Below are 24,723 nucleotides of genomic sequence, written 5' to 3'. Positions count from 1 at the left end.
TCCAAGTAAGCCCAGTGCAAATACAGAGAATTAAGGCAGGGAGGTCAGAGGGTGAAAAGGAAGCTGAGGGGCGGAGGGAGACAAAAAAACAAGCCAGAGCAGAGGAGTCAGGGGGAAAGAAAGATACAGAGAGTCAGAAACAGAGAGAGATACACAGAGAGACAGAGACAGACAGAGAGACAGAGACAAACAGACAGAGACAGAAACAGAGACAGAGACAAACAGACAAACTCAGAGACATCTGAATAGGATTGTGGAGGAAGAGACCACTAGTCAAGGAATGCAAAAGGCCTCTGAAAGCCAGGAGCAGGGGAAACAGATGCTCTCCTTACAACCCTCCAGAATCAACACAGCCCTGCGACTCTGCTGAATTCAGGAACATGAAAGCTGTTTGCATTTCTGACCTCCATAACTATAATCAAGTAAATAAATTTGCACTATGTTAAATGTGGTGATTATCAATTATCAATGAGATTCGTTTGTGATAGCAATCAATAAAGAACTTGTAAAGTAGTGGTGAAAACTGGATAAACTTTGAAGGTTGGTAACATCCACAGAGGCTGAACACATGTTGATGTCATGAGTCACAGTTCCACTCTCAGGTGTACCCCACAAAACTGTGTCTACAGGTAGGTGGGCAGGAGATGTCACCTGCTGTGTTCATAGCAGTGTCTGTGGACTTTCCCAAGCCTGAGAATAGCCCCAAATGTCTCCCGGAAGCAAAACAAATTGAGACACACAGACACAATGAACGAAAAGGAGAAAAGCACAGTCATACACAACATATTGTCTGAAGTATAACAACGAGGGTGTGTGTGGGGGGGGACCCAGGCAACGAGACATATTCCCAATGATGTTAGAAAACACACAAACAACAAAACCGTTCTGTGCTGGCAGAGCCACCAGTCCTCCCAGGGTGCAGACATAAGGGGACCTTTGGGGTTGCTGGTAATACGTTCTGTTGTTGGCTTCAGTTTGTACACAAATCATTAGACTTGTGGTCCACACCTTTTAATATGCATGCTGTGCATATACTAATAAAACTGTTAAAAGGAGATGGGGAAAGACCCATGCCTTCATAAAAGTTTGCTCTCTCCTTTCTGGGACTCCCCAAAGGTGTGTGAACAAAGGGTGACCCACCCCAGGTAGTCCACCTTCTTAGAGCCTGTTTCTGGTGCAACATGTCCTGAGAATATGTGACAAATGTTTATAAGGAACCATCTCACAGGGATTTTATTTAAGTAGAGGAAGTCTGCCTAAGGGTATATTATCTTCCCCTTTGGGGATGGAAAAACTACAGACTAGCTTGATTTTAGGCAGGCATGTTGCCCAGGCTGGCCTTGAATTCTCACCTCCTTCAATACATATGAAAAGCTGAAACTATCTCGTTTACATAAGTTCCTTTTTTCTTCATGTCTCTGTGGAGTTTAATACCTCGAATTTATTTTGCGAAATTTTGTTAGCTATTCCATTAAGCCTTAATTAGAGTATAATGAAATTATAAATTCATAAAATAAAAACAAAACGGTTGCTCCTACAAACGTTCAGTTCTTTAGTGAGGCTCTGGCTTTACCTGAAGTGGGGGAAGGAACCTGTGAAGGCTGAATCTCAGACAAACGAGATGGATATGGGATGGAAGAGAACGTGGACGCAGACCCGGACCAAGGGCACGGGGACGGAGCGGGGGGGTCATCTTTCTTGGGCTACCCTGGGCTCTGCCCATTCGCTCTCCCACCAGTCGCAGCTGTCAAAGCTAAGTGGCCTGGAGTGGAGACGGGGCGGGGCTTAGGAGCGGAGGCGGAGCCTCGGAGAGCTTCTTCTGGCCCCGGGGCCTGGACTGGCCCGCCGCCCCCACCTGCAGCGCGGCGGAGCGCGGGCGCGTCACTCCCAGCGGAAGCGCCAGCCCCGCGTCTGGCGAGGTGCGCGCCTCGCCGCTCCCGCTCCAGCGCTTCGTGGCCCGCCTGTGTCTGCAGGGCAGGGGCGGGGGCCCGGTGACACGGCCAGGGGACTGAGATCGCAGTCGCCGCCGAATCGTCGACAGTCACCCAGCTCGGACGGAGCGTCCGAGCAGGAGCCGATCAGGAAGGTGAAGGACCACTGCCGATCCGACAGCGCGTCCCAGGTCAGTCCGCCCGCTGCACTTGGGGAAACTTTGGGATGCGGTGACAGCTGCGAGACTGAGGCACCGAGGGTCGCGAGGCCGTGTGGCCTCGGTGCGCCCTGCGAACAGGCACCTGCCGCACATTTGACACTGCAGCTGCCAGTGTGGGGACCGAGACCCTGCTACCGCGGACCACTAAGGGCCACCGAGGGCCAGCGGGCTTCAGGGGCCTCCCGGGAGACTCCGGCTCGCCCGCGCCCCGCCGCGCGCCTCCGGGTTCCCGCAAGTCCTCAGCTCCGGTTGGCGGCTCGCGCTCGGACCCCGCGGGTCTGCGGATTCCGCCGCCTTCGGGCCTCGCGACGCGGGAGGAGCGGCCCGGGGCCCAGGGCTGCGGGGTGGGAGCCCCGTGGCGGGAGCGGCGCGCACTCGGCCAGTGGAGCGCGCGGGTCGCGGGGTCCGGCAGGAGCGCGTGGCCGCAGGTGCCCGTGGCCGCTGGGCAGCGGAGGTACGGAGCGCGGGCTGGGGCCGCGGAGCCGATTGCAACCTCGGGCTGCAGGAACCCGGGTCACCGGGTAGGCAGTCCGGTCCTTGCGGCTCCCGGGTGCGCACATCCTTGGCACCGGGCATCCAGACCCCTTCAGCGGAGAGCGGGCTGCGGAGCGGCGCCAGCCCGGGCGGAGGACCAGTGCTGCCCGCTCTCTGGCACGCCATCTCCCCAGCGAGGGCCGAGTGCTAGGCTACGCGGGGACCACTGCCCAGGGCCTCCCGGCACAAGCCTTTTTCTTGGGCAGCTGCCTGCCCTGGCTTGGAGTGGAGGCGACGAAATGAGCACCCCGCCCCCATCCGCGCCCCAGCGCTGTCGCCCCAGTCACCTTCCTTTGCCCTTCTCCAACAGCACCTTGGACTTGCTCTCTCCTGAACTGGGGAAAATCTGAGGAAACCAGGCACGGACCTTGGAGACACGCCGCCTGCACACTCAACAGTCTGGAAATCCAGCCACCTTGGTACCTCGCTGCTTCCCAGACACTTTGGAGGAGCAGGTTTGCAATTTCTACCCCCATCCTCATCCCCTCCCCCGTCTCTGTCTCTGCTGAGGGAGGGAATCTTCTGAGGAGAAGATGGGATCTAGGCACCCATAACCTAGCCCCAGGAGGAGCTCATGGAAACCAGCTTAGCTTTGTAGCTTTGTGAGGGAAACAGCACACCCTATAAACTAACTCCTTCCCGTGGGCAGTTCCTGAATATTTCTTAGAAGACTGGAGACCCAAGAAAGCTGACTTTTCCTGGGCAGTCAGTGCATCTTTTATTTGGCTCCGACTCTCTGCTTGCTGGGAACAGACACATTTTGCTTATGACCTCTGGCTGGCCTCATTCCAGTCGCTGTCTGGCTTTGGACTGCTTGCCCATCAGGACAGTGATTTTTGAAGAGCTGATTGGGAAGAGAAAGCTGCAAGCCTCTAGTCCTGGTTGGCTCCTGCTCAGGGTTGTAGTCTTCTGTGGGACCCGTGGGCTCCCTAATCCTCTGGACTGTGGCAGCACCTCTGCCCTTCACCTCTGCAAGGAAATTAATTTTCAAACAACTTGGGGATGATGGTGGAGGCACCCCTGTGTGAGCAGATGCAGGGCTTGGAAGCAACCAGGAAAAAACAGGAGTAAGAAATCCTTTTTAAAGGCTTACATGATTCTGGGACTAAGAAAAGATGGAGATGCCATTGGTGTGTGATACCTGGCGTCTCCCTGTTAGGTCCCACCAGTCCAGGGGACTCACATAAGCAGGACCTGTATTGGGTGATGCATATTTGGAACCTAGTACTTACTGAATTCCTAAGCAGTAAATGCCTCCCAATTTTTAAACTCACAATCATCTACAGTAATGTAGCTATTGCCCCCCTCCCACCCCACCCCCACTTAGGAACAACACTCCCAAACCTGGTAACTCTGGAAGAGCCCAGGCTCCCCACCTCTTTTCACATCAGGGCAGGAACTAGGATAAGAGAAAGGACTGTTCTGAGCTTTAGAGTCATATACCCACTTTATGGCTCCGCAGCCAGACAACTGTTTTATAAGAGAGAACACAAAGGAAAAAATCTCTCTCCTGTCCTAATGAATAGAAAGCTGGGGACGGTGGCAGGACAAGGGCAATAGGAAGAATCAACCCCAAGATGGCTTTCCAAGCATGTCAGACATATAGCACTGCCATGCTGGGTACCACACTAATCAGGTACCCCAACTGGGCCCTGCCGTGGGATGTCCATCATCTAACAGACAGGGAGATACTGAGATACCGTACTCCAGACAGGCAGAAAGGAGGAATGACCTTGGGAGAGTCCAATCACCTTTCCTACTCTCTGTACAAAATATGGATTGAACCAGATGAGCACCGAGGGGTGGGCCTGCCTGCAAACAGACTAGGTTGCTGTGCGTGGGATCCATTCCAGACTCATTTACAAACTCGGAGTCGGTGAAATGTGATAAACCGAACACTGTAGGGATTTCTAAACAAGGAATTAAAACACTCAACTCCAAATGGGAGAGATGCAGGCAACAAATCGTCCATGTTTATGTGCCTCTGAATAGCTCTGATTTCTTTTGGTAGGAGCTGACAGCTGGCTGACAGAAACCTCATCCAAAGAGAGAAAAGACTAAACCCAAGTATGAAATTAGGGATGATGTTTTCAGGTAACTTTCTATTTCCATTCGGAGTGGGTGTCTGGAAGGGTGAGTGTAGATATGGTTTGCTCCATTTGTCAACAGATATTTTTTCCCCAAGGGCCCCTGAGTCGAAGGTGCCATGCTTTGCATGTTTTCTAGTTTCCTGGTGCCAGAATAGAGAGCTGCGGATCCCAGCTCCTGCCTGCAAACTCTCCCTCTGTCCACACTATCTGATGCTTTTAGTATCTCCGGTCTTTCTGAGCAATTTGTTCACATGGCCAGTCTTTGGGGTTTTGCCCAAGAAACTGGTTGTCAACTACATAGGGTGGGGGCAGCATCTGGAAGTCCAGATGATCTGTCCATGGATTTTCAACCCACCTCTGGTTTTTGCCCTGTGCCTGCCTCACTGCCACCCTGCATGCATGGTGCCTGGGCCTACTGGGGCCTATAGGTCAAGGGTCATATATACTATATACATGGCAGCACTGATCACTCTGACAGCCCTCCTCTCCCTCCAAAGCTTATTTGAAGTTGCTCATTCGATAACACCTTTCCTCTAGCTGTCTTTGTCCTTGGAAGTATATACCTTTGAGTCCTCTCCAATAAAAATTTTGAGTGGAAGCTTAAGTAGCAGGGAACAGTGATATATTCTAACTAAAGTTAAAGACCTACTTTTAACCAGAAATGAGGCTGGAGCGATGGCTCAACTCTTAAGATCACTGGCTTCCCTTCCAAAGGACCCAGGTTCAATTCCCAGGACCCACAGTGCTCCTCACAACTACCTATATCTCTTAGTTCAAGGGGATCGGATGCCCTACTCTGGCATCTGAGGGCACCAGCACAGACATACATATGGGCAAACATTTATACACATAAAATAACAGACATACATATGGTTGATGCTCATACACATAAAATAAAACATAAGAAATAAAATAGAAAGAGGAATTTATACAACTACTTAGTAATTAGAATCATCTAATAATGTAGGGACCCATAAGGAAAATCTAGGAAATTCTTACCAGATTCCACTCAATCTGATGAATCATTACTTACAGAGTATAAAAGTCATTTCCAATAGTCTATCTGTAATTTAAAGTTAGTTACTTAGTTTGTGTACATTTGTATGTTGTCATGAGTGTGCTGGTGCACATAATTATATATATATGTATATATATATATGTATGCATATATATATATGTATGCATATATATATATGTATGCATATATATATGGCAGCCAGAGGAAAACCTTGTTTCATTTCTCAGGCACTGTCTATTTTGTAGTATGTGTGCATGGTGTGTGTGTGTGCGTATATTTATGCACATTGCTCATTTGTGAGCACATGTTGGTTTATAGGTCCATGTGCATGCATGTGTGCGTGCGTGTGTTTGTGTGTGTGCCTCTGTGTGTGTGTGTATGTGTGTATGTGTGTGTGTGAGTGTGTATGTGTGTGAGTGTGCCTCTGTGTGTGTGTGTGTGTGTGTGTCTGTGTCTGTGTTCTGTCTTCACTTTCCATATCCACCCTACGTTTATGTGGATGCTGAGGCTCTGACTTCTGGTCCTCCCACTTACACAAGAAGTCCTTTACAGACTAAGATGGCTCCCTAGCTGTTACCATTTCTTTAAAGTCTCTCACTAACTGGGAATTCACCAGGTAGGCTGGGCTAACTTGCTGACCCGTGAGGCCCAGGATCTATGTAGTTCTGCTTCTTGAGTGCTGGGGTTACAGGCATGCACTCCCATGCTCATATTTCTTCTAGCATCAGTTCTGGGAGTCAAACTCAGGTCCTATGCTCTCAAAGTAACTCTTTTACTCCGCAAGTCCTCTTCCCAGCTCTGTTATTTTTAAAGGGCTTTGGGTTTGGGATGCGATAAAAAGAGAAGGTTAAATTCTGAGATAAAATTCTTGAAAAGAGGAGTGAACCAAGCAGGAGGCTCATAGGAAACCTTCCTTCAGGTGCTAAGTTCACTTCCACGGGCACGCAGCATACATATTATAAGACTGTCACTCCACAGATGATGGAGCCAACCCTTCAGGAGGCCAAGGCTTGACTAGGGCATACAGCTAACATCTATGAACATTTCGATTGAGCTCTGGTTCTGTCTGACTTTGAACCTGTTCCAGTTGACCTGTGACCTATGTGAAGGGCGCAATGACACTGAGAAAGTGTCAGTAAAAGGAGGAAAGCAAATGGGCTGACTGCATGTCCACATGGTCTCGGCTCTGGATTCTTAGCGAGCTTCCTACAGGAGGAAAGACCGTTCCAGGCAAGAGGAGTCTTCATCAAACACTCTACAAAGAGAAATCATATTCAAATGTCAGGTGTGGGGGGTTACAGATTGATCTGACAAGGATAATGACCACCTCAGAGAGGGTGAAGGCCTAAAGACAGGGTTGTTCTAGTAAGGCAGTGACTATACAATGATGCTCCGAGAGCCTGGTCATAACCTCGGGGGAGTGACGTATCTGACAATCCTCTTCTAAAAACATGGAAGTTTCAACAGTAGCAGATGGCCCTATGAAATATTAAAGTTCAAGTGGACTGAAAAGCCATTATAGCTCAGTGTGGAAGCACGTGCCTATGGCTGTAGATACCCTGGAGACTGAGGCAGAAGGATTGCTGAAGCCCAGGTGTTCAGGCCAGTGTCAGCAACCAACATAATTTCAAGGCTGGGGAGCCAGCTCACTTGGTTAAGTGCTTGCCATGTAAATCCAAGGACCCGAGTTTGGTCTCCAGCATCCACATAAAAGGTGCACACTTGTAATCTCAGCACTGGGAAAGGAGGGTCAGCCAGATCCCTGGGCTCTCTGGCCAGCTCAACTTAACTTATCAGAGATCCCTAGGTACTTACCTTAAGTAACAAGGTGGGTAGCTCCGGAAGGACACTGGAAATTGACCTCTGGCTACACACAGGCCTGCCCCCACCCCAGTGAACATGCACCGACATCCATACGCAACAGTGATTTACAAACAGAATTTATTCCAGTGAAAAGTAAGCCTCCTAGACTCTTTTTTTGCTGCCATCATCTACATGATAGAGGAGGCAGCCAGTTGGTACTCAGCTCAACCTCCCTGACACCCTGCGGTCCACAACATCCCCATTTCTGAGGAATAAAGAAGAGGCCACTGCCCTTTCAGATATCCCAGTCTCTAGTTTGTTGACAGTTGGCTGTCTTAGAGCCTCCTGACTCTAGCCTTGGTGAGAGAAAAGCTGTGAGCATAACTGCTCAGGATTCGTGTTGTAGAAGAGGGCTGTGTGTGTGTATGTGTGTGTTTGTGTGTGTGTGTGTGTGTGTAAACTAAACTAAAGTCTTTCCATCTTTCCATACACTTAAAGGTTCTTAGACTTAAGAATGAGAACAATCAAATAAGAGTCTTAGTGTAATATTGAAAGTCAGAGCAGGATGGCCTAGGCCTTGGGGGCAGAGGCAGTCAGATCTCTGTGAGTTTGAGACCCAGCATGGTCTACATTGTGAATTCTAGATATCCAGGGAAACGTAGTGAGACCTCATCTCAAACAAACAAACAAACAAACATACATACAAACAAACTAGAAGTCAAAACATTGTAATGTGTTCTTATTAAAGTGTCTATTTCTCAAGCATGACTTTGGCCTAAGGATTTTTTTAAACTTGTTTTTTTGTGATTGCTACTGAATCCTTTCTTGGCTTGGATACTAAGTGGTTTCTGTACTTGATGTACATGTTCCAATGCCTCCTAATTTCTTTGCATATTAAACCAATTTGTATATGAAAACTGGAAAGAAGTGGTTTCTGTGGTATTCTCATGCAAACTTTCAAATGCTTTCCTTCCAGAGTAGACCTGCAAGTTGGTATCCACACTGCCATCCTAATCCCTGCATCCCACATCTCAGGTATGTTTTGATGGTAGAATAGCTCTTCTAGACTTTGATGACAGGGAGAGAAAACCAAAGCATTTGCTTTCCTTCAGGCTGTGCATCTGTTCCCTGAGTGCTTTGCTATGCTTCAGGAATGATATTAAAATGGAGGCGGTTCAGCTTGGAGTTCCACCTTTTGTGGGCTTATTCATGGCAATGCCAATGGAACATCCAACAAGAACTATTATTAATGATACCATAAGAACTGGGCTGTGTTGTGAAAGGAATGTCTCGGATGCAACCTTTGCATATGTTGACCTTTTTTGTATGGAGGCTCCTATAATAACAAGAGTGGTGCTGTATGGAAGAATGTGTGGAAATATACTGTTTAAAGAACAGATGCCTCTAAATACAACACCCTGTTGAGAAATGGAGCACCACTGGGACTTGAGAGGCCTCTGGTGACCCTCCCAGATCACACCGTTTTCTCTCCTCCACCAGCACCCACTGTCCCTTTGGATGCTCGTCGTAGTTGTCCTCCATTTATAATGGACTCCTAAGAAAAAGAACATTAACTAGACAGCAAGCAGAAAGCCAGATGATGAAGGAAGGCTGATATTGCCTGTATGTGATGAAAGTCTCAGAAGGTGAGCTGGCCCAGGATTCGTAAGCACTTATAGGAACCCTAGGCAGGGTCAGGAATGAGTCCTGGGATTCCTTAATGTGGCCTCTGCCTGGACATGGTGCAGAGCAGTGACTGAGTACCCAAACGGAGTGGGGCTGTTTGTTTAACCTTTCTCTCCCAAGCCCACCAGGACTTGCCCCAGGATGTCAGAGCCGAGTGAGTAAGTCAGAGCAGAGTTAAAATGAGCACCACTTGGGGACAGCATGGGTGTAGGGTGAACACAGAGATGAGTCCAGACATAGCAAGTAAAGATAAGAACTGAAGCCAGGCTGCTATATGCTTTGGTCCTCAGGTGACAGATGGACCATGGTGGGTGACTGCACTGAGCATGTCTGTGCACATCCTGGCAGGTCCCTCCAGCATTCTCTGGGGCTGGGGCAGAGGGTGGGGTGTGCCTCTCTTCTGGGGTCTTCAGCTTCCATGGTGCTCTATTTTTCTTGTTTACCGTTTGACCTCAGTAGATTCCATCCTTCAGTTAATTCTTGAGAGTATGTTCCGGTTGTCGCCTGAAGGTTTGACTAAATATAGAATTCTAAGCCGGGGGGTGGGGTGGGGTGGTGTCATTTCTCCTTCAGATATTTAAAGACACTTCTGCATTGTGTCTCATTGCTATTGTTGATGTACCCGAATCTATACTCATGTTTGATTCCTTGGTATGTGACTTATCCCCAAATCCAAGGGCCTTCCTCTGCCATCAAGACGGTGGAATCTTCTCTTCTGTGCCCTGGAAGTGCACACGCCCATGTTATGGGAAGTGCACCGGTACGTGTTATGGGTATGCGCTGTTTCACTTAGTGAAATGTTCTGCTTTGGCCTTTGGATTGGATAACTCTTTGTTCCCCAGGCTTGGGACTTCCCCCCACTTTTGTGATGGATGGCTCTCGTGCTCCCCCTTTGATATAGCTGCCTTGCTGACACTGAGATAAAATATTGTGACCAAGAGCAACTTGGAGAAGAGAGACTTTGTTTGCCTTACACTTCCAGCTCATAACCCCTGGGGGAAGTCAGGGCAGGACTCCCTCCTGGTCCTGGTTCATACAGCCTAGCTTTCTTATACATCTCAGGATTATCTGCTTAGGAGTGGTGTGGTCCTCGGTGGGCTAGGCGCTTCTGCATCAGACACTGAGGAAAACATTTACCCACAGGCCAAACTGATCTAGGCAGTTCCTTGGTCAAGTCTTTCTTCTCATGTGACTCTAGGCTGTAGAGTTGACAGTTGGTGTTAACTTGGACACTAGTCTACCTCTTTTTCTTGCTAGAAATAGCATTTGGATGCTGGAGTTCCCGGACTGGATTTCTGGTTGTCTCCCCCCCCCCCCCCACCCACATTGGGAGTTATTTTTGTTTTGGGAGATGGGGGTCTCTCTGTGAGGCTGACTTTGAATTTGTGGTCCTTCTGCTTCTCCTTCCTGAGTACTGGGATTACAGGCTGGTGCCATGAAGCCCAGCTTTTTCCCTTTATTTTTCACTGTGTTTGAAGATTCTCAGCACTACTGCCATCCTGTTTGCTACCGAGCTTTGCGGGCCTCTTTCAAGTTCTTTTGAGATTTCATGCTCTCTGAATATTCTTCTTCACAGACTCTTTCTCCCAACCAGGCTTAGGACGGTCCTTGCTCCCTCAGGAATACTGAGTTTTGGAAGCTTTTATCTTTCTGTCTATTGGCTCATGACTAAAGGGCTGGATGGAAGGACGGGTGAGAAGGCTGGTGCACACGGGTGATGCTTGTCACCTGTGAGTCTCATTGTAGACAGCCCTGGTGGTGTGTGAAACACTGTGGTATTCTCTAAGACAGGTAGGCTATTGAATGCAGACCTGAGCAGCCTTCACCCCAGGTGGGATACACTTCAGCTCTTTTCAAACAATCACTTCCTTGTCTTCAGTCCAAAGACCCTGTGTCTTAGCATTTTCAGAGAACAGAGCCCTAGGTGGCCCCGGGGTGGAAGCAGGGCACTGTTTGTCACTGGTGGCCTGGAGTTGGAGAAGCCACCTTAGCCACACTTCCCGAGCTTTCACAGGTCAGTGTGGCCCAGGGAACTGAGTGAACATGGAGTTGGTGTACTGGCTGGGGATGGAGTCTCAGACTCAGGGAGTATGGGAGGCTTTCTGCTGCTGTCCCTGGAGGTCTCTCGGGAGCAGCAAGGCTTGCCTGCTCCCTAGCATCCTTTGACTCTTCTTACTGTGGAAGCCCAGTTCTAAGGAGCCCTGCTGTAAAGCATCGGTGTTGTGCATGGGGTTAGCTCTTGGCTTTCTCAGACTGACTCCTCTGCTTTAAGCCTTCCAGGCTGCTGTTTTCTTCCCTGTTTTCTCTCTGGCTTTGTGAGTGTATGTCTTTTAAAAAACTCTTTCATTTGGGGAGGCTTCAGGAGGGAGCAAAATGAGCTGTATTTTGCTGTATAAGCCCTAACCCTAGCCATCTGCAGCCATATTTCCGGAGTTTGGTTCTGCCCCTATAAACAGAGCTTGTCATCATAGATAATTGCAGATTAGGCTTCACTGTCTCTCTTCTTCTTTTGTCTGTCTGCAAAAGTCTTTTTTATGTTAATTTAAAATATGTATTATTATTATTATTGTGTGCATGGAGATATGCTATGGTGCACGTGTGGAGGCCAGAGGACAACTTTCTGGCGTGGATTCGCTTTCTCCCCCTTTATGTAGCTTCTGGGGCTTGAACCTGGGTCATCAGGCTTGCACAGTGACCTTTACCCATGAAGCCTTCTTATTGGCTTCTGAATTCTGTCTGTCTGTCTGTCTGTTTGTTTGTTTGTTTTGGGACTGGGGACAGAACTGGGAACCTTTCACGTGCTAGGCAAATGCTCTACCATTGAATTACCTGCCTAGCCAAACCTGCTAAATTCTTACACAGTCTTCAAAACGAAGCTCCGGGATCTGACCTCTGAAAACCTCATTTGTCCCTAAATGACTAAAGCTGTTTAAATCTTGTGAATCCTGCTATAACCAGTTCTATCTAGCATCTTCCAGGTCTCTTTGAGCTCCTCAGGACAGGGTGGTATCTTCGCAGCTCTGCCCAGCACTTATCAGGGACTTACAGGTGACAACGCTGAGTTCATCTCTTTGCGTGCCGACTCTGTCTTTCCCCTGTTGGCCTTCTGATCTCTGTGTACTCTTTCCCTCTAGTAAGGGACTAGTCTGTTAATCACCTCTCCTATTTCAAACAGAAGATTTCCATCCCACAATCCTAGTCCTTTTTATTTCTTTATTTTTGAGCCAGGGTCACACTCTCTAGCTCCCACCCTGGCTTGAAACATATTCTGTGGACCAGTCTGGCCTCAGACTCATGGTGATCTTCCTGCCTACACACCTCAAATGCCAGGATTACCAGAGTGATCCAGCAGCTGGGGGTCATAATCTTACATTTAAAAAGTCCGTGATCGGCCCGTTTGCTGTGCTGTGCTGGCATTGCATAGAAATGGACAGCCACCTTGGTGTAGAAGGGTTCCTCATTTGTACAATGCCAATGCATAGTATGAACTTAGGGAGAGTGTCTTATGAGGTCTTGGTTACAACAAATACTAAAATATGCTCTAAATAATGAGAAGATCCAGAGACTAGGAGAAACACAATCTTTCTAAAATTTATTCAGATTATATCTACATGCTATACATATCACGTTTATAAAACCTATCTGATCCCTGTCTCCTGCTGTAAGCACAAATGAAAGACAAAGTTTCTCTTAGCTCAATATACAGTGATGACTATTACCCCCGTCATGGAATTCTCTGTTGAGGAAGTCTAAACCAGAGATATTTAAATAAATTAAACATGTAATGTTAGTGTCAATGGTAAAGATTAAGTGATTACAAACCCTGCATTTCTCCTTTTAAAGTTTCTTTTACGTTTGATTTTATGTGTCTATGCGTATTGTGTGTGTTTTGCCTGCGTGTTTGTCTGAACACTACGTGCATTCGGGTTGCCTGAGGAGAACACAAGCAGGCATCAGATTCCCTGGAACTGGTATCACAGTTTTGAGCTGGGATTTGAATCTGGACTCTCTGGAAGAGCAGCCAGTGCTCTTAATGACTGAGCCATCTCTCCCGCTTCTTAAATAATAATAGTTGTCTATACGATTTATTCATTTAGGTTTGTGTGCATGCACACACACGTGTGTGGTCTGCGCATTGGGTGGGGGAGATGCACGGACTCGTATGCTTACACTAGTACAATCACACGAGGAGTAGAGGAGGCCTTTTTTATTGCTTTCTGTCTTATACCCTTCAGACAGGGTCTCTCATTAAACCCAAATCACCTTTGCAGCTGCGCCAGCGGCCAGGGAGACCCTGGAACCCACCTGTCTCTCTGACCATGGTTGGGTTACAGGCCCGTGTGGCCGCCCCCGGGCCTCCCCCAGCCTCTCACTAGGGTGCTAGAGAGTCAGGTCTTCATGCTTGCATAGCAAGCTCTCTTACCTGCTAGCTATTTCTTCAGCCCAACTTTGCTTCTTACTATGAATGCTTAAACTGTGTTCTTCAAGAGCAGAAAATAAGCAGACTGTTGTCAAATGTGAAAGTTAGGAAAAGACTTGCGTTCCTGCTCCAAGGAAGAATTCAAAGAAACGTTTTAACTTACAATTCCATAAAGGTGACTATTACTCAGAAATTTCTTTTATTTTTGCAATTTATGATTTTGCTCTGCATCATCTAATAACATAATCTCATCTATGTCCTGATCATACATATTTCAAAAATAAACAAAATGACAAGATGAAATCAAGTTGGATATTGAGTCTGACTAATTGTCATTTTTTTTTTTTTTTTGATAACCAGGTATTGATTTCTGACTTTTGAAGATGGATGAAGGCTCAGAAGTTTCAACGGACGGAAATTCCTTGATCAAAGCTGTGCATCAGAGCAGGCTTCGCCTCACTAGACTTTTGCTAGAAGGTGGCGCCTACATCAACGAAAGCAACGACCGTGGGGAAACCCCTTTAATGATTGCTTGTAAGACCAAACATGTCGATCAACAGAGCGTCGGTAGAGCCAAGATGGTTAAATACCTCTTAGAGAACAGCGCTGACCCCAACATCCAGGACAAATCTGGGAAAAGTGCCCTGATGCACGCATGCTTGGAAAGAGCCGGCCCAGAGGTGGTTTCCTTGCTCCTCAAGAGTGGGGCCGATCTCAGCTTACAGGACCATTCTGGCTACTCAGCTCTGGTTTATGCTATAAATGCGGAAGACAGAGATACCCTGAAAGTCCTCCTTAGTGCTTGCCAGGCAAAGGGCAAAGAGGTGATCATCATAACCACAGCGAAGTCGCCCTCTGGGAGGCACACCACCCAGCAGTACCTAAACATGCCTCCCGCAGACATGGACGGGAGCCATCCGCCGGCCACGCCTTCGGAAATTGACATCAAAACAGCCTCGTTGCCACTTTCATATTCTTCTGAGACGGACCTGACACTTTTTGGCTTCAAGGATAAGGAGTTGTGTGGGGGCAGTGATAATAACTGGGACCCAGACTCTCCTCGGAGGAAGCCTGTGATAGCCACTAATGGGCCCAAGCTATCCCAGGCTCCAGCCTGGATCAAGAGTACCCCATCATTAAAGCACCAGGCCAGAGTAGCCTCCTTGCAAGAGGAGCTCCAAGATATCACTCCAGAGGAAGAAATAGCCTACAAAACCAACGCGCTGGCACTCTCTAAGCGGTTCATCACTAGGCACCAGAGCATCGATGTAAAAGACACTGCACACTTGCTCAGGGCCTTTGACCAGGTCAACTCAAGGAAAATGTCATATGATGAAATAAATTACCATTCCTTGTTTCCAGAAGGAAACCAGACAAGCGTGGAGATTCCCACTGACCAGGACCCAGACTCTAATCAGATTTTTGCCTCCACGCTGAAAAGTATAGTTCAAAAGCGAAACTCTGGGGCCAATCACTACAGCTCTGATTCGCAGCTCGCTGAGGGTGTCACTCCTCCAACCGTAGAAGATGGCAAAGCTGCAAAGAAAAAGATCTTCGCGCCATCTCCTTCCTTGCTTTCAGGGTCCAAAGAATTAGTGGAGCCTGCTCCTCCAGGGCCCCTGAGCAGGAGGAATCACGCGGTGTTGGAAAGGCGTGGTTCCGGGGCTTTCCCCTTAGACCACAGTCTGGCGCAGAGCAGACCCGGCTTTCTGCCACCCTTGAATGTGAATCCTCACCCTCCCATTACAGACATTGGTGTCAACAACAAGATCTGCGGCCTGCTTTCTTGTGGCCAAAAAGCACTTATGCCGACGGCCCCTATTTTCCCGAAAGAATTTAAAACCAAAAAGATGCTGTTAAGGAGGCAGTCCCTGCAGACGGAACAAATTAAGCAATTAGTAAATTTTTAAGAGACCATTAGGAAACACATTATGTTCAAATGTCTGTATCAGAAATACATAGACTTAGAGAAGAAATCTTAACTATATCCTTTTAAGTCTTAGCTAGTGCATCGCAGCTAGGCAAATCAAAATATAGTGTATTTTGTATTAGGTACCGCGAGCACAGCTTAATACGTAGCTTCTGAGGGAATTCTAACAAAACGAAAGCTGCTTTTTCTTCCTCAAAATGTCCAATATTTATCAACTTTCATGTGGTCCACGTTTTTTCATCTAACCAAAACATCACCAAGAAAGAAAGTTTCCTGTGTTAGAAACACTTTTAACATTTCAGATTGGCTTCATGTTCTATTATGAAACAATGCTCCCAAGTCAGTAATTCTGTGGGCACTTTATGTCAACAAGGTTGTAGTTTTTCATGTTGCCAAATCATCAAACAAAGCACTGACATCAGTAAAGTGAAAACTACAAAGGAAGAATAAATGGATCCCTTTTAAAATGTTGACTCAGGCAGGTAAAAGTCTAATTAAAACTTTGAAAGCATGAAAACTAGATAGACAGAGCAAGCAGTGTTCACAGTGGCTGCTGACTCTGCATCAGAAAGGCAGCTGGGGGTGGGGTGGGGGCGGAGGAGATGGCTCATTGGCCCTGCAAGTCGAATGGCCCGTTTGGATTCCCAGAATACACGTGACAGAGTAGTGCAGGCATCTGTAATCCCAGCATTCCCTGTGGGGAGATGGGTGGAGCCAGGAGAATCCTTAGAAACGCATGGCTCAGATAGTCTGTCTATACTGAAGTAAAGAAACCCTGTCTCAAACAAGGGAACAAGGATGACTGATACCAAAGGCTGTCCTCTGACAGGCTGACTCCCCGTGCGAGGCAGCAAAGTACGTACCAAATCCCGTTGTTTTGAAGCCATACATTGCTTTCAAGCAAACTTACCAATCATGTTATCTTATGGAATTATTCCTCCTGTTATTTTTGAGTATTTTCTCCATAGGTTTCCAATATCAAGATAATATAAAAAGTAAAAAGGATTCACCCTGATATACATTCTTCCCAAAAGAAACACCCAAAACAGACAGGGGTGGGGGTGGGGAGCAAGAAGTTTGGGAATGACAACAAGAGGGAATTAAACGCTTGCTTCATGTTAACAAAGAAACACTGATTAATAGATTAGTTTAGTTTAGGTAAAATTACAAAATCCAAGTACAAACCTAATCATAAGGTGTGCTACAGGGTCACTCCTAAGCAAGATCTTTATTTCTGACATGTAGTTACTAGACAGTCATATAAAGATATATAAAGATAACGTCCTTGGTGTGACATTTGGATCATCTAGTATTTTAGGGTCTATGAATAACTTGTAACAAAATACACATTACTATAAGATATTTAAAGAATGACAATATTACCTACATGACTTCAAAGTATAGTGTTCCCAGAGTTCTTCACTCTGGCAGTCCTGAAGCAAAGAGCAACTGAAGCACTAGAAAACCAAGGGTGTGAGTCCAGTGACATCATCTCCAGCTTCATTTCTTTGCCCAACAAGTGGCACGAGGCCTTTCTTGGTAATTTGATATAAGCATTTTGAAATGTACATAGAAAGTATTTAATTATTTGTGGCTTTTATTTAAAAAACTAAATTGCAGGTTTTTCCATTTAATGTTTTGAAGAGACTCTTAATTACATTAGAAATATTTTTTATTCAGAAATTAAAATTGTACTGATGTTTCTAAATAGCTGAATTCCTTTCGCAAGTTTTAATATCACAAAAAGTACTTGACCTCACATGGTAAGGTGACAGTTGGAAGAATATGTAAATAGAGTAATTCGTTATCAAGGTGGTATCAATAAAGATTTAAAATATCATTTTGACTAAGTTTTATTTCTCCTTTAAATACTAATAATATTTCAACATAATTTCAAGAGAAATTGTTCCACACATGTACTTTAAATAATGAAAAGATAAAAGTAACTTGTCTTCCCAACATGAAATCACAATTTGACATGATTAAAACTTTTGTCGACCATCACCATAATTTTTTAACTTCTTGAAATCCTGAGCACACCTTAGATACCCAGGTTGTTAGAGTCTAGCTGTAAAGCCACTCCACCAGGCTTCTTTCTGCACTAAACGGAATGTGTTGCTGGGCACCCATGATGAGTCTCCAAAGTTTCTTACAGGAATCGTGTGTGTGTGTGTGTGTGTGTGTGTGTGTGTGTGTGTGTGTGTTTTACATTTATGTCTGAATTTCATATAGAGTTTGATTTAACATTAGCTTAAAGGTCACCTTTAACTGGGGGTTTTACAGGTACCGTTCTTAGTTCCTGATGAGCAGGATTCCTTAGACCACAGTTAATATAGACCCAAGGGCTTGCCATTTAGAGGGGACAGGCAGCATTGTTACTAAGATGAGCTTGATAGACATTGCCTCTCCAGAGAAGGCAGTGGCACCTGCATAGTGTCTCCTTGGTGGACATGCACAGGGACGTCTAGCCACAGAGCCTTTTACAAATCTCCTTCTTTTCCCAATAATTATGATTCCTGTATTTGCTTACAGCTACTGCATTAATTTTGAAAGTAATTTTTGAGGGTGATGAGTTTCTAGGAATGATAGAGCTAGCAAGCCAGCAGCTGTAGCAGACTGTCCCACCAGCCTCGGCATGGACAGGTGAGTCAGTCCAAAAGAACAAGGTTACTTCATTTGCAGGGAAACAAATAGAAACAGACATCGCTGTGTTAAGCCAAACATGCCAGACTTAGGCAAATATATATATATATCTTGCTGTGTGAAATCTAGATTTAAATGTATATTTAAATGTGACTATCATATGGAAATGTAAGCGGGACTATTTGGGGAGGGAGACTGGGTGGAATGGGAGCAAATCCTGTATAAATATATTAAAGTGAGGCTAGAGAGATGGTTTGGTGGGTAAAGTACTTGCTGGGCAAGCTCAAAGAGATGAGCTCACATCTTCAGCCTCACATAAAAGCTAAGCACAGCTACCAGCCAGGGAGGCAAAGATAGGAGCAGGAGGTGGGGGCAGGGGTTGGGTGGCTAGCCAGTACCAGCACAGCTATGAGCCAGGGAGGCAGAGGCAAGAGCCTGGGGGACAGAGGACAGAGTGGGGAGTGGCTAGCCAGTTCCAGGTTTATTGAGGGACCTTGTCTCAAAAAATAAATAGGGAACAATAAAGGGGGACATTTAAGATTGACCACTGGTTTGCACACTCACACACATGCACACACACACCTTGACATACCTCACATACAAATATATGTTACAATTGTTGCAAGGTAATTCCATCGATGAACACATAGATACTCATAAAGTGTCCTAGTTAGGGTTTTACTGCTGTGAACAGACACCATGACCAAGGCAAGTCTTATAAAAACAACATTTAATTGGGGCTGGCTTACAGGTTCAGAGGTTCAGTCCATTATCATCAAGGCATCAAGGTGGGAGCATGGCAGTATCCAGGCAGGCATGGCACAGGAGGAGCTGAGAGTTCTGTCTTCATCCAAAGGCTGCTAGTGGAAGACTGACTTCCAGACAACTAGGGTGAGGATCTTATACCCACACCCACAGTGACACACCCATTCCAACCAGGTCACACCTATTCCAACAAGGCCACACCTTCAGATGGTGCCACTCCCTGGTCCAAGGATATACAAACCATCACATTCCACTCCCTGGTCCCCATAGACTTGTTCAAAAACATGAGTCTATGGGGGCCATACTTAAACATAGCATAATGCAAAATGCATTTAGTGCAACTTTCAAAGTCCTCATAGTCTATAGCAGTTGCAACAATGTTAAAAGTCCAAAGTTCAAGGTCTCTTCTGGGATTCATTCAACTTAATTAACTGTAATCCCCAAAGCAAGGCAGGAAACCAGCTGGGCAAACTCCAAACTCTGCATCTCCATGGCTGATGTCAAAGTGGTCTTCAGATCTCCACTCCTTTTTCATCTTTTTTGACTGCAACAAACTGCTTCCTCCTGGGCTGGTTCCACTCCCTGTTAGCAGCTTTCCTCAGCATGTATCCCATGGCTCTGGCATTTTTAACATCTTTGAGTCTCCAAGGCAATTTCAATGTTACATCTTCTTCTTTCAGTGTCGGGGATTCCACTTGATGCCTAAGGGCTGGCATCACTTCTCCATCTCTGTCCTCTGTAGCACTCTATGCTCAGGTTGATCCACTCTATTACGGCTGCTGTTCTTGGTAATCATCCCATGGTACTGACATCTTCAATACACTGGGGTGTTCCACTCCAACTAGGCTTCACCAATAGCCTCTCATAGGCTCTCTTCAGGGTGACAAGCCTCAAATCCTTTGCATGACCCCTTCAATCCTGAGCCATCAACTACAGCTGAGGCTTCACCTTCTCCAATGGGCTTCCCTGGCCTCTCACAGTGCTAAGCCTCAGCTTCTCTCCATGATCCCTGCATTCCTTCACAAGCAGTACCACCTGAGTGACTCTTACACATTACCAAGTCCAGCCGCAGCATGAGGTACAACCTTGGGTATCTCTGGAACACAGCTTCTTTGTGATCCCAGAAAACAATTTCCAGAAGATTTCATCTCAACGATGCTGGTCTCTTCTTAATCACTGCTAATTCCTTAGCTCCAGCTAACCAGCATCAATTTTCCCAGTAGTTCCTTCCATTCTTAACTCTAGAGCCAGAGGCACATGGCTGAAGCTGCCCGAGTTCTGCTGCTTACAGGAACTAGAACATGATCCCCTTGTATTATTACATTATCACTAGCTTTATGTTTTCTAAATCCTTCACTACCTAAGCTTGGCTATCCTGGTTCTTGCTCTGTAGATTGACCTTGAATGTAGAGATCAGCATGCTTGTCTCATGGGATTAAAGGTGTGTACCACCATGCCTGGATCTAATTTAGCTGGGTAGGATCTTGCCCCAAGGTCCCACTCCCTTAATCTTTATCTCCTAAAACACAAGATTTTGCTCCATTTCACTTCCTGGTACTCCTTTAATACTCAAACCGTATATTTTATATTTTTCCTTTCTAAGCTTGCTATGCTTGTTCAAACTTTTCTTCATAAGACTTAACCAGAGAACAAAGTCTCTGCCCGGCTTTTTTGAAACTTCTTTAGTCAATGCAATTAATCCAAGTCTCTTTACCTTAGCCTCAGGCAAACTTTTCAGACAAGGGTAAAAAGTAGCCACATTCTTCACCAAAATACCACAAAACCAGTCTTTATGCCACATTCTGAAATTCTTCTCCTTTGAAATCTCTTGGGCCAGGTCAACACAGTTCAAATCAATCCCAGCAACAAAGTCTTCCATATTCCTACTAGGATGACCTATTAAGCCCCATTTAAAGCATTCCACTGCTTTCCAAATCCAAAGTCCCAAAATCCACATTCTTTCAAATAAAAGCATGGTCAGGCCTATCACAGCAATACCCCACTCCCAGTACCAACTTGTCCTAGTTAGGGTTTTACTGCTGTGAACAGACACCATGACCAAGGCAAGTCTTATAAAAACAACATTTAATTGGGGCTGGCTTACAGGTTCAGAGGTTCAGTCCATTATCATCAAGGCATCAAGGTGGGAGCATGGCAGTATCCAGGCAGGCATGGCACAGGAGGAGCTGAGAGTTCTGTCTTCATCCAAAGGCTGCTAGTGGAAGACTGACTTCCAGACAACTAGGGTGAGGATCTTATACCCACACCCACAGTGACACACCCATTCCAACCAGGTCACACCTATTCCAACAAGGCCACACCTTCAGATGGTGCCACTCCCTGGTCCAAGGATATACAAACCATCACATAAAGCCAAAGTAGAAAATTTGTATTACTGGCTGGCAGGCTGTGTGGGGAACCTGCCCAAATCCTGCAGCCTCGAGCCTCACCATTCTTTACTTTTTATGAACAGCCCCACATCCTGGTTGACACACTTTGGTTAGCAAAGAACTATCAGCAGAAGCCAAAAAGGCAAGGTCTGCCAACCATGCCGGGCAATGCTTTTCAAAACCAACCTGCTCTCCCTCCCTCCCTCTCCCTCCCTCCTTACCTTCTTCTTTTTCCCTCTCCTTCTTCCTTTCTCCATCTTTCATTCTCTCTCACCACCACCCCTAACTCTCTGTAGAGTCTCCCTACATTTTCCAGGCGGATCCAGAACTTCTGGGCTCAAGTGAGCCACCTGCCTCAGACGACCAAGGAGGTGGGAGCGCAGGCAATACCTCTGTGCTTGGTTTAAACCCTAATTTAATACAAAGCTTAGTCCAATTGGAAGCCATGATTCTTAGTAGATTAATAATTATATTTATATAGCCTTGTTTCGTGCCAGTATTTAGATCACATTTATTTTGTTTTGTTGGGATTGGGTTCGACTATATAGCTCAGGCTGGACTTGAGATGAAAACTCCCAAGCCTTAGCCTCTGGAATGCTGGAATAGCAGGTATGTACTACCACACCTGGTTGCTATCTATTTTTTTGATAGTTTCTTTTTTTTAAGATTTATTTATTATTATACATAAGTATACTATATCTGTCTTCAGACACACCAGAAGAAGGCGTCAGATCTCATTGCAGATGGTTGTGAGCCATCATGTGGTTGCTGGGATTTGAACTCAGGACCTTGGGAAGATAAATCAGTGCTCTTACCCGCTAAGCCATCTCTCCAGCCCCCTTTTGATAGTTTCTTATCTTATCCACGCACAGCTGGCATTTGGATCACAAGTCCAAGTTCCTAGGAAAGCCAAAGCATAGCAAACTCATCAGATATGGTAGGCTTCCCTGGCAGCCTCCCAAGCTGGCATGCTGTCTCAGTGAACCTTCTCTAACAATCTACAACTAGAGGGAAGGAATGGGAAGAGAAGGCTGGGAAGGATGCCCTGCAGATACCAGAAACCACTGGAGGACTCCACTATGCTGAGACGCAGGATCAAATCCGCAGTGAGAGGCAGTCGGGATGCAGGAGGCTCAGTGCATAGGGTTAGGATGATCAATGACAGATAAAGGAGATTAAACTCCAATTAATCACTAGCTTGGTACAGTCGGTGTGTGCCAGAACTGCCATCGGGCCTGGATCACGTGACTGGAAGATTACTCTGGGTCTACTACTGATCCAGAATTCCTTGAACAACTGTGGAAGATCTGATTCTGGGGCTGGCATTTAAACCCAAATGCACACGTAAGAAGAAGAAGAGCTGTGGTTTGAAGTGAAAACATTCCCCATAGGCTCCCGTACTGAACATTGCTCTTTAGGCTGGTGGCTCCATTTGTGATGCTGGGGTCTTTCCAAGGTGGGGCCTGGCTGGTAGAGAAGTCACGTGGCATGCACTTTTACAGGGTTCTGGGTCTACTACTATCTACACCCTGTTTGATATACAGGGGACAGCCACAGCCATATGGTCCAACCATGCATCCCGCCCCATGGTAGACTGAAACCCTCCAACACCATGATGCCGAATAAAGCGCTCTCTCTTCAGTTTTTCTGTAGGTGATTTGTCACATTGATTCACAAGTAATCAATGCAAGAAGTTGAAAAATATGATAAAGAGTCTGCAAAACAGTTAATAAAAGAAGTAGTATCTAGAGGCTGGAGGGATGGCTCAGCAATTAAGAGCACTGACTGCTCTTCCAGAGATCCTGAGTTCAATTCCCAGCAACCACATGGTGGCTCACAACCATCTGTAATGGGATCTGATGCCCTCTTCTGGTGTGCCTGAAGACAGCAATAGTGTAGTAATACATTAAATAAATAAGTAAGTAAATAAATAGTAGTATTTAGCTCAAGAAGAGTCTGTTGAGATTGGCTGGCTGGCCTTATATACTGAAATGGATGATGACATGCCTTAGCCCAAAGTCTTCAAGTGCAATCAAACATGACTAGAAACTAAGCTACTAGAATATTTCCACTAGGGCTGCCAATCCAGGAGAAGCTTGTCCTAGGGAGAGAGAGGTACCATTCCTGGAGACACTCAAAGGGGAAGGCTGTGGGTCAGACACTCAACAGCAGGGGCCTCTTACTTAGTGATCTTTCTTTGAGATTGTCTTTACTTGTTCTAGACTGGCTAGGGAAAGTTGAAGGCAGATTCTGGGATTTCAGTCATGACACAGCCTTCTGCTTTGTTTTTGTGCTCACTCAGTGTTGGTTGGGATGACACAGATTTTGATTGCCCAGGAAAACATTTCAATCCAAATCAATTTTCTCAAATTGGGAAAAAAAACCCACTTACTAGCTGGCTCCTGCAACTGTGGGTCCTTACTGGGACCAAGAGTGAAGCTGATGGAGCATTCTGGCCAGTGCAGATGTGAGTCTATCCTACAGCAGGCAGCCATGATGGAGAAGTTCTAAGAGCTACAAAATCAGCGGGAAGGAAGGTGGTAGAACAGAAGGACCTTGCTGGGTAAAGCTCTTAAATTTCCATGGCCTGTGATAAAGTGAGTTATTACAGTCCCATGATGGCAGGAATGCCAAAGGGTTGTGTATAACAGGAGAAGAGGAATGTGTGTGTGTGTGTGTGTGTGTGTGTGTATGATGCTAGGGACTGAACCTAGGACCTTTCATATGCTATGGTAGTTTGAATGAGAAATACCCCATAGGCACAGTATTTGAGTACTTTCTTCCTAGTTGTTGGTGCTGTTTGCTGGGTGATTGGATTTGTGGCTTTGCTGGTAGAAGTCTGTCGCTGCAGGGAGCTTTGAGGTTGGTAGCCTTGCCCTACTTCTAGCTTACCATGTCTACTTCATGTTTGCCATTGAAGATGTGAGCACTCGGCTTCCTGCTCAGGCTGTCTGCTACCATCCCTCTGCACCACCAAGTTAGACTCTGATCCCTTTGAAACTGTGTGAGGAGCAGGTGCAGCCGCCGCCCCAAGATGGCGCCTGGGACGGCTGCCAGGTCTTATGACCTGCACTTGACTTCCTCATTATCTCAGACTTAGCCACATCCCAGCCACCTGCACTGAACAGATGCCATGCCTCGTCAGCTCGCCTGAGGTGTCCTCACTTGCTGTGAACCTATGGACTGCCGTTACGTGACTGGGGTGATTGGGAGGAGTCAGTAGGGTATTTAAGGCGCACCCCGGGGTTGTTCAGGGGATTCCTGTTCCTGCATTGCAATGTTAAGTGTTCCT

At 46.4% G+C, this 24,723-nt stretch overlaps 1 protein-coding gene across 1 annotated transcript; it reads left to right on the top strand.

The window, feature by feature from the left end:
• Window positions 1-1,893: 1,893 nt before the first annotated feature.
• On the top strand, window positions 1,894-17,442 carry Ankrd34b (ankyrin repeat domain 34B). The gene is made up of 5 exons (XM_021180897.2): window positions 1,894-2,122; window positions 2,997-3,141; window positions 4,698-4,780; window positions 8,574-8,632; window positions 14,064-17,442. Exon 5 carries the CDS (start codon window positions 14,087-14,089, stop codon window positions 15,611-15,613), a length of 1,527 nt encoding a protein of 508 aa, XP_021036556.1. The 5' UTR covers window positions 1,894-2,122; window positions 2,997-3,141; window positions 4,698-4,780; window positions 8,574-8,632; window positions 14,064-14,086; the 3' UTR covers window positions 15,614-17,442.
• Window positions 17,443-24,723: the final 7,281 nt, after the last annotated feature.

The sequence above is a fragment of the Mus caroli genome, unplaced genomic scaffold (assembly GCF_978045245.1).
Source record: "Mus caroli unplaced genomic scaffold, Mus_caroli_1 scaffold_15, whole genome shotgun sequence".
NCBI classification, from domain to species: Eukaryota; Metazoa; Chordata; class Mammalia; order Rodentia; family Muridae; genus Mus; species Mus caroli.
This window is presented reverse-complemented; position numbering and strand designations above follow the sequence as displayed.

Coding starts and splice junctions, on each gene's coding strand:
- Ankrd34b (XM_021180897.2), top strand. CDS start 14,087: ATGGATGAAGGCTCAGAAGTTTCAACGGACGGAAATTCCTTGATCAAA.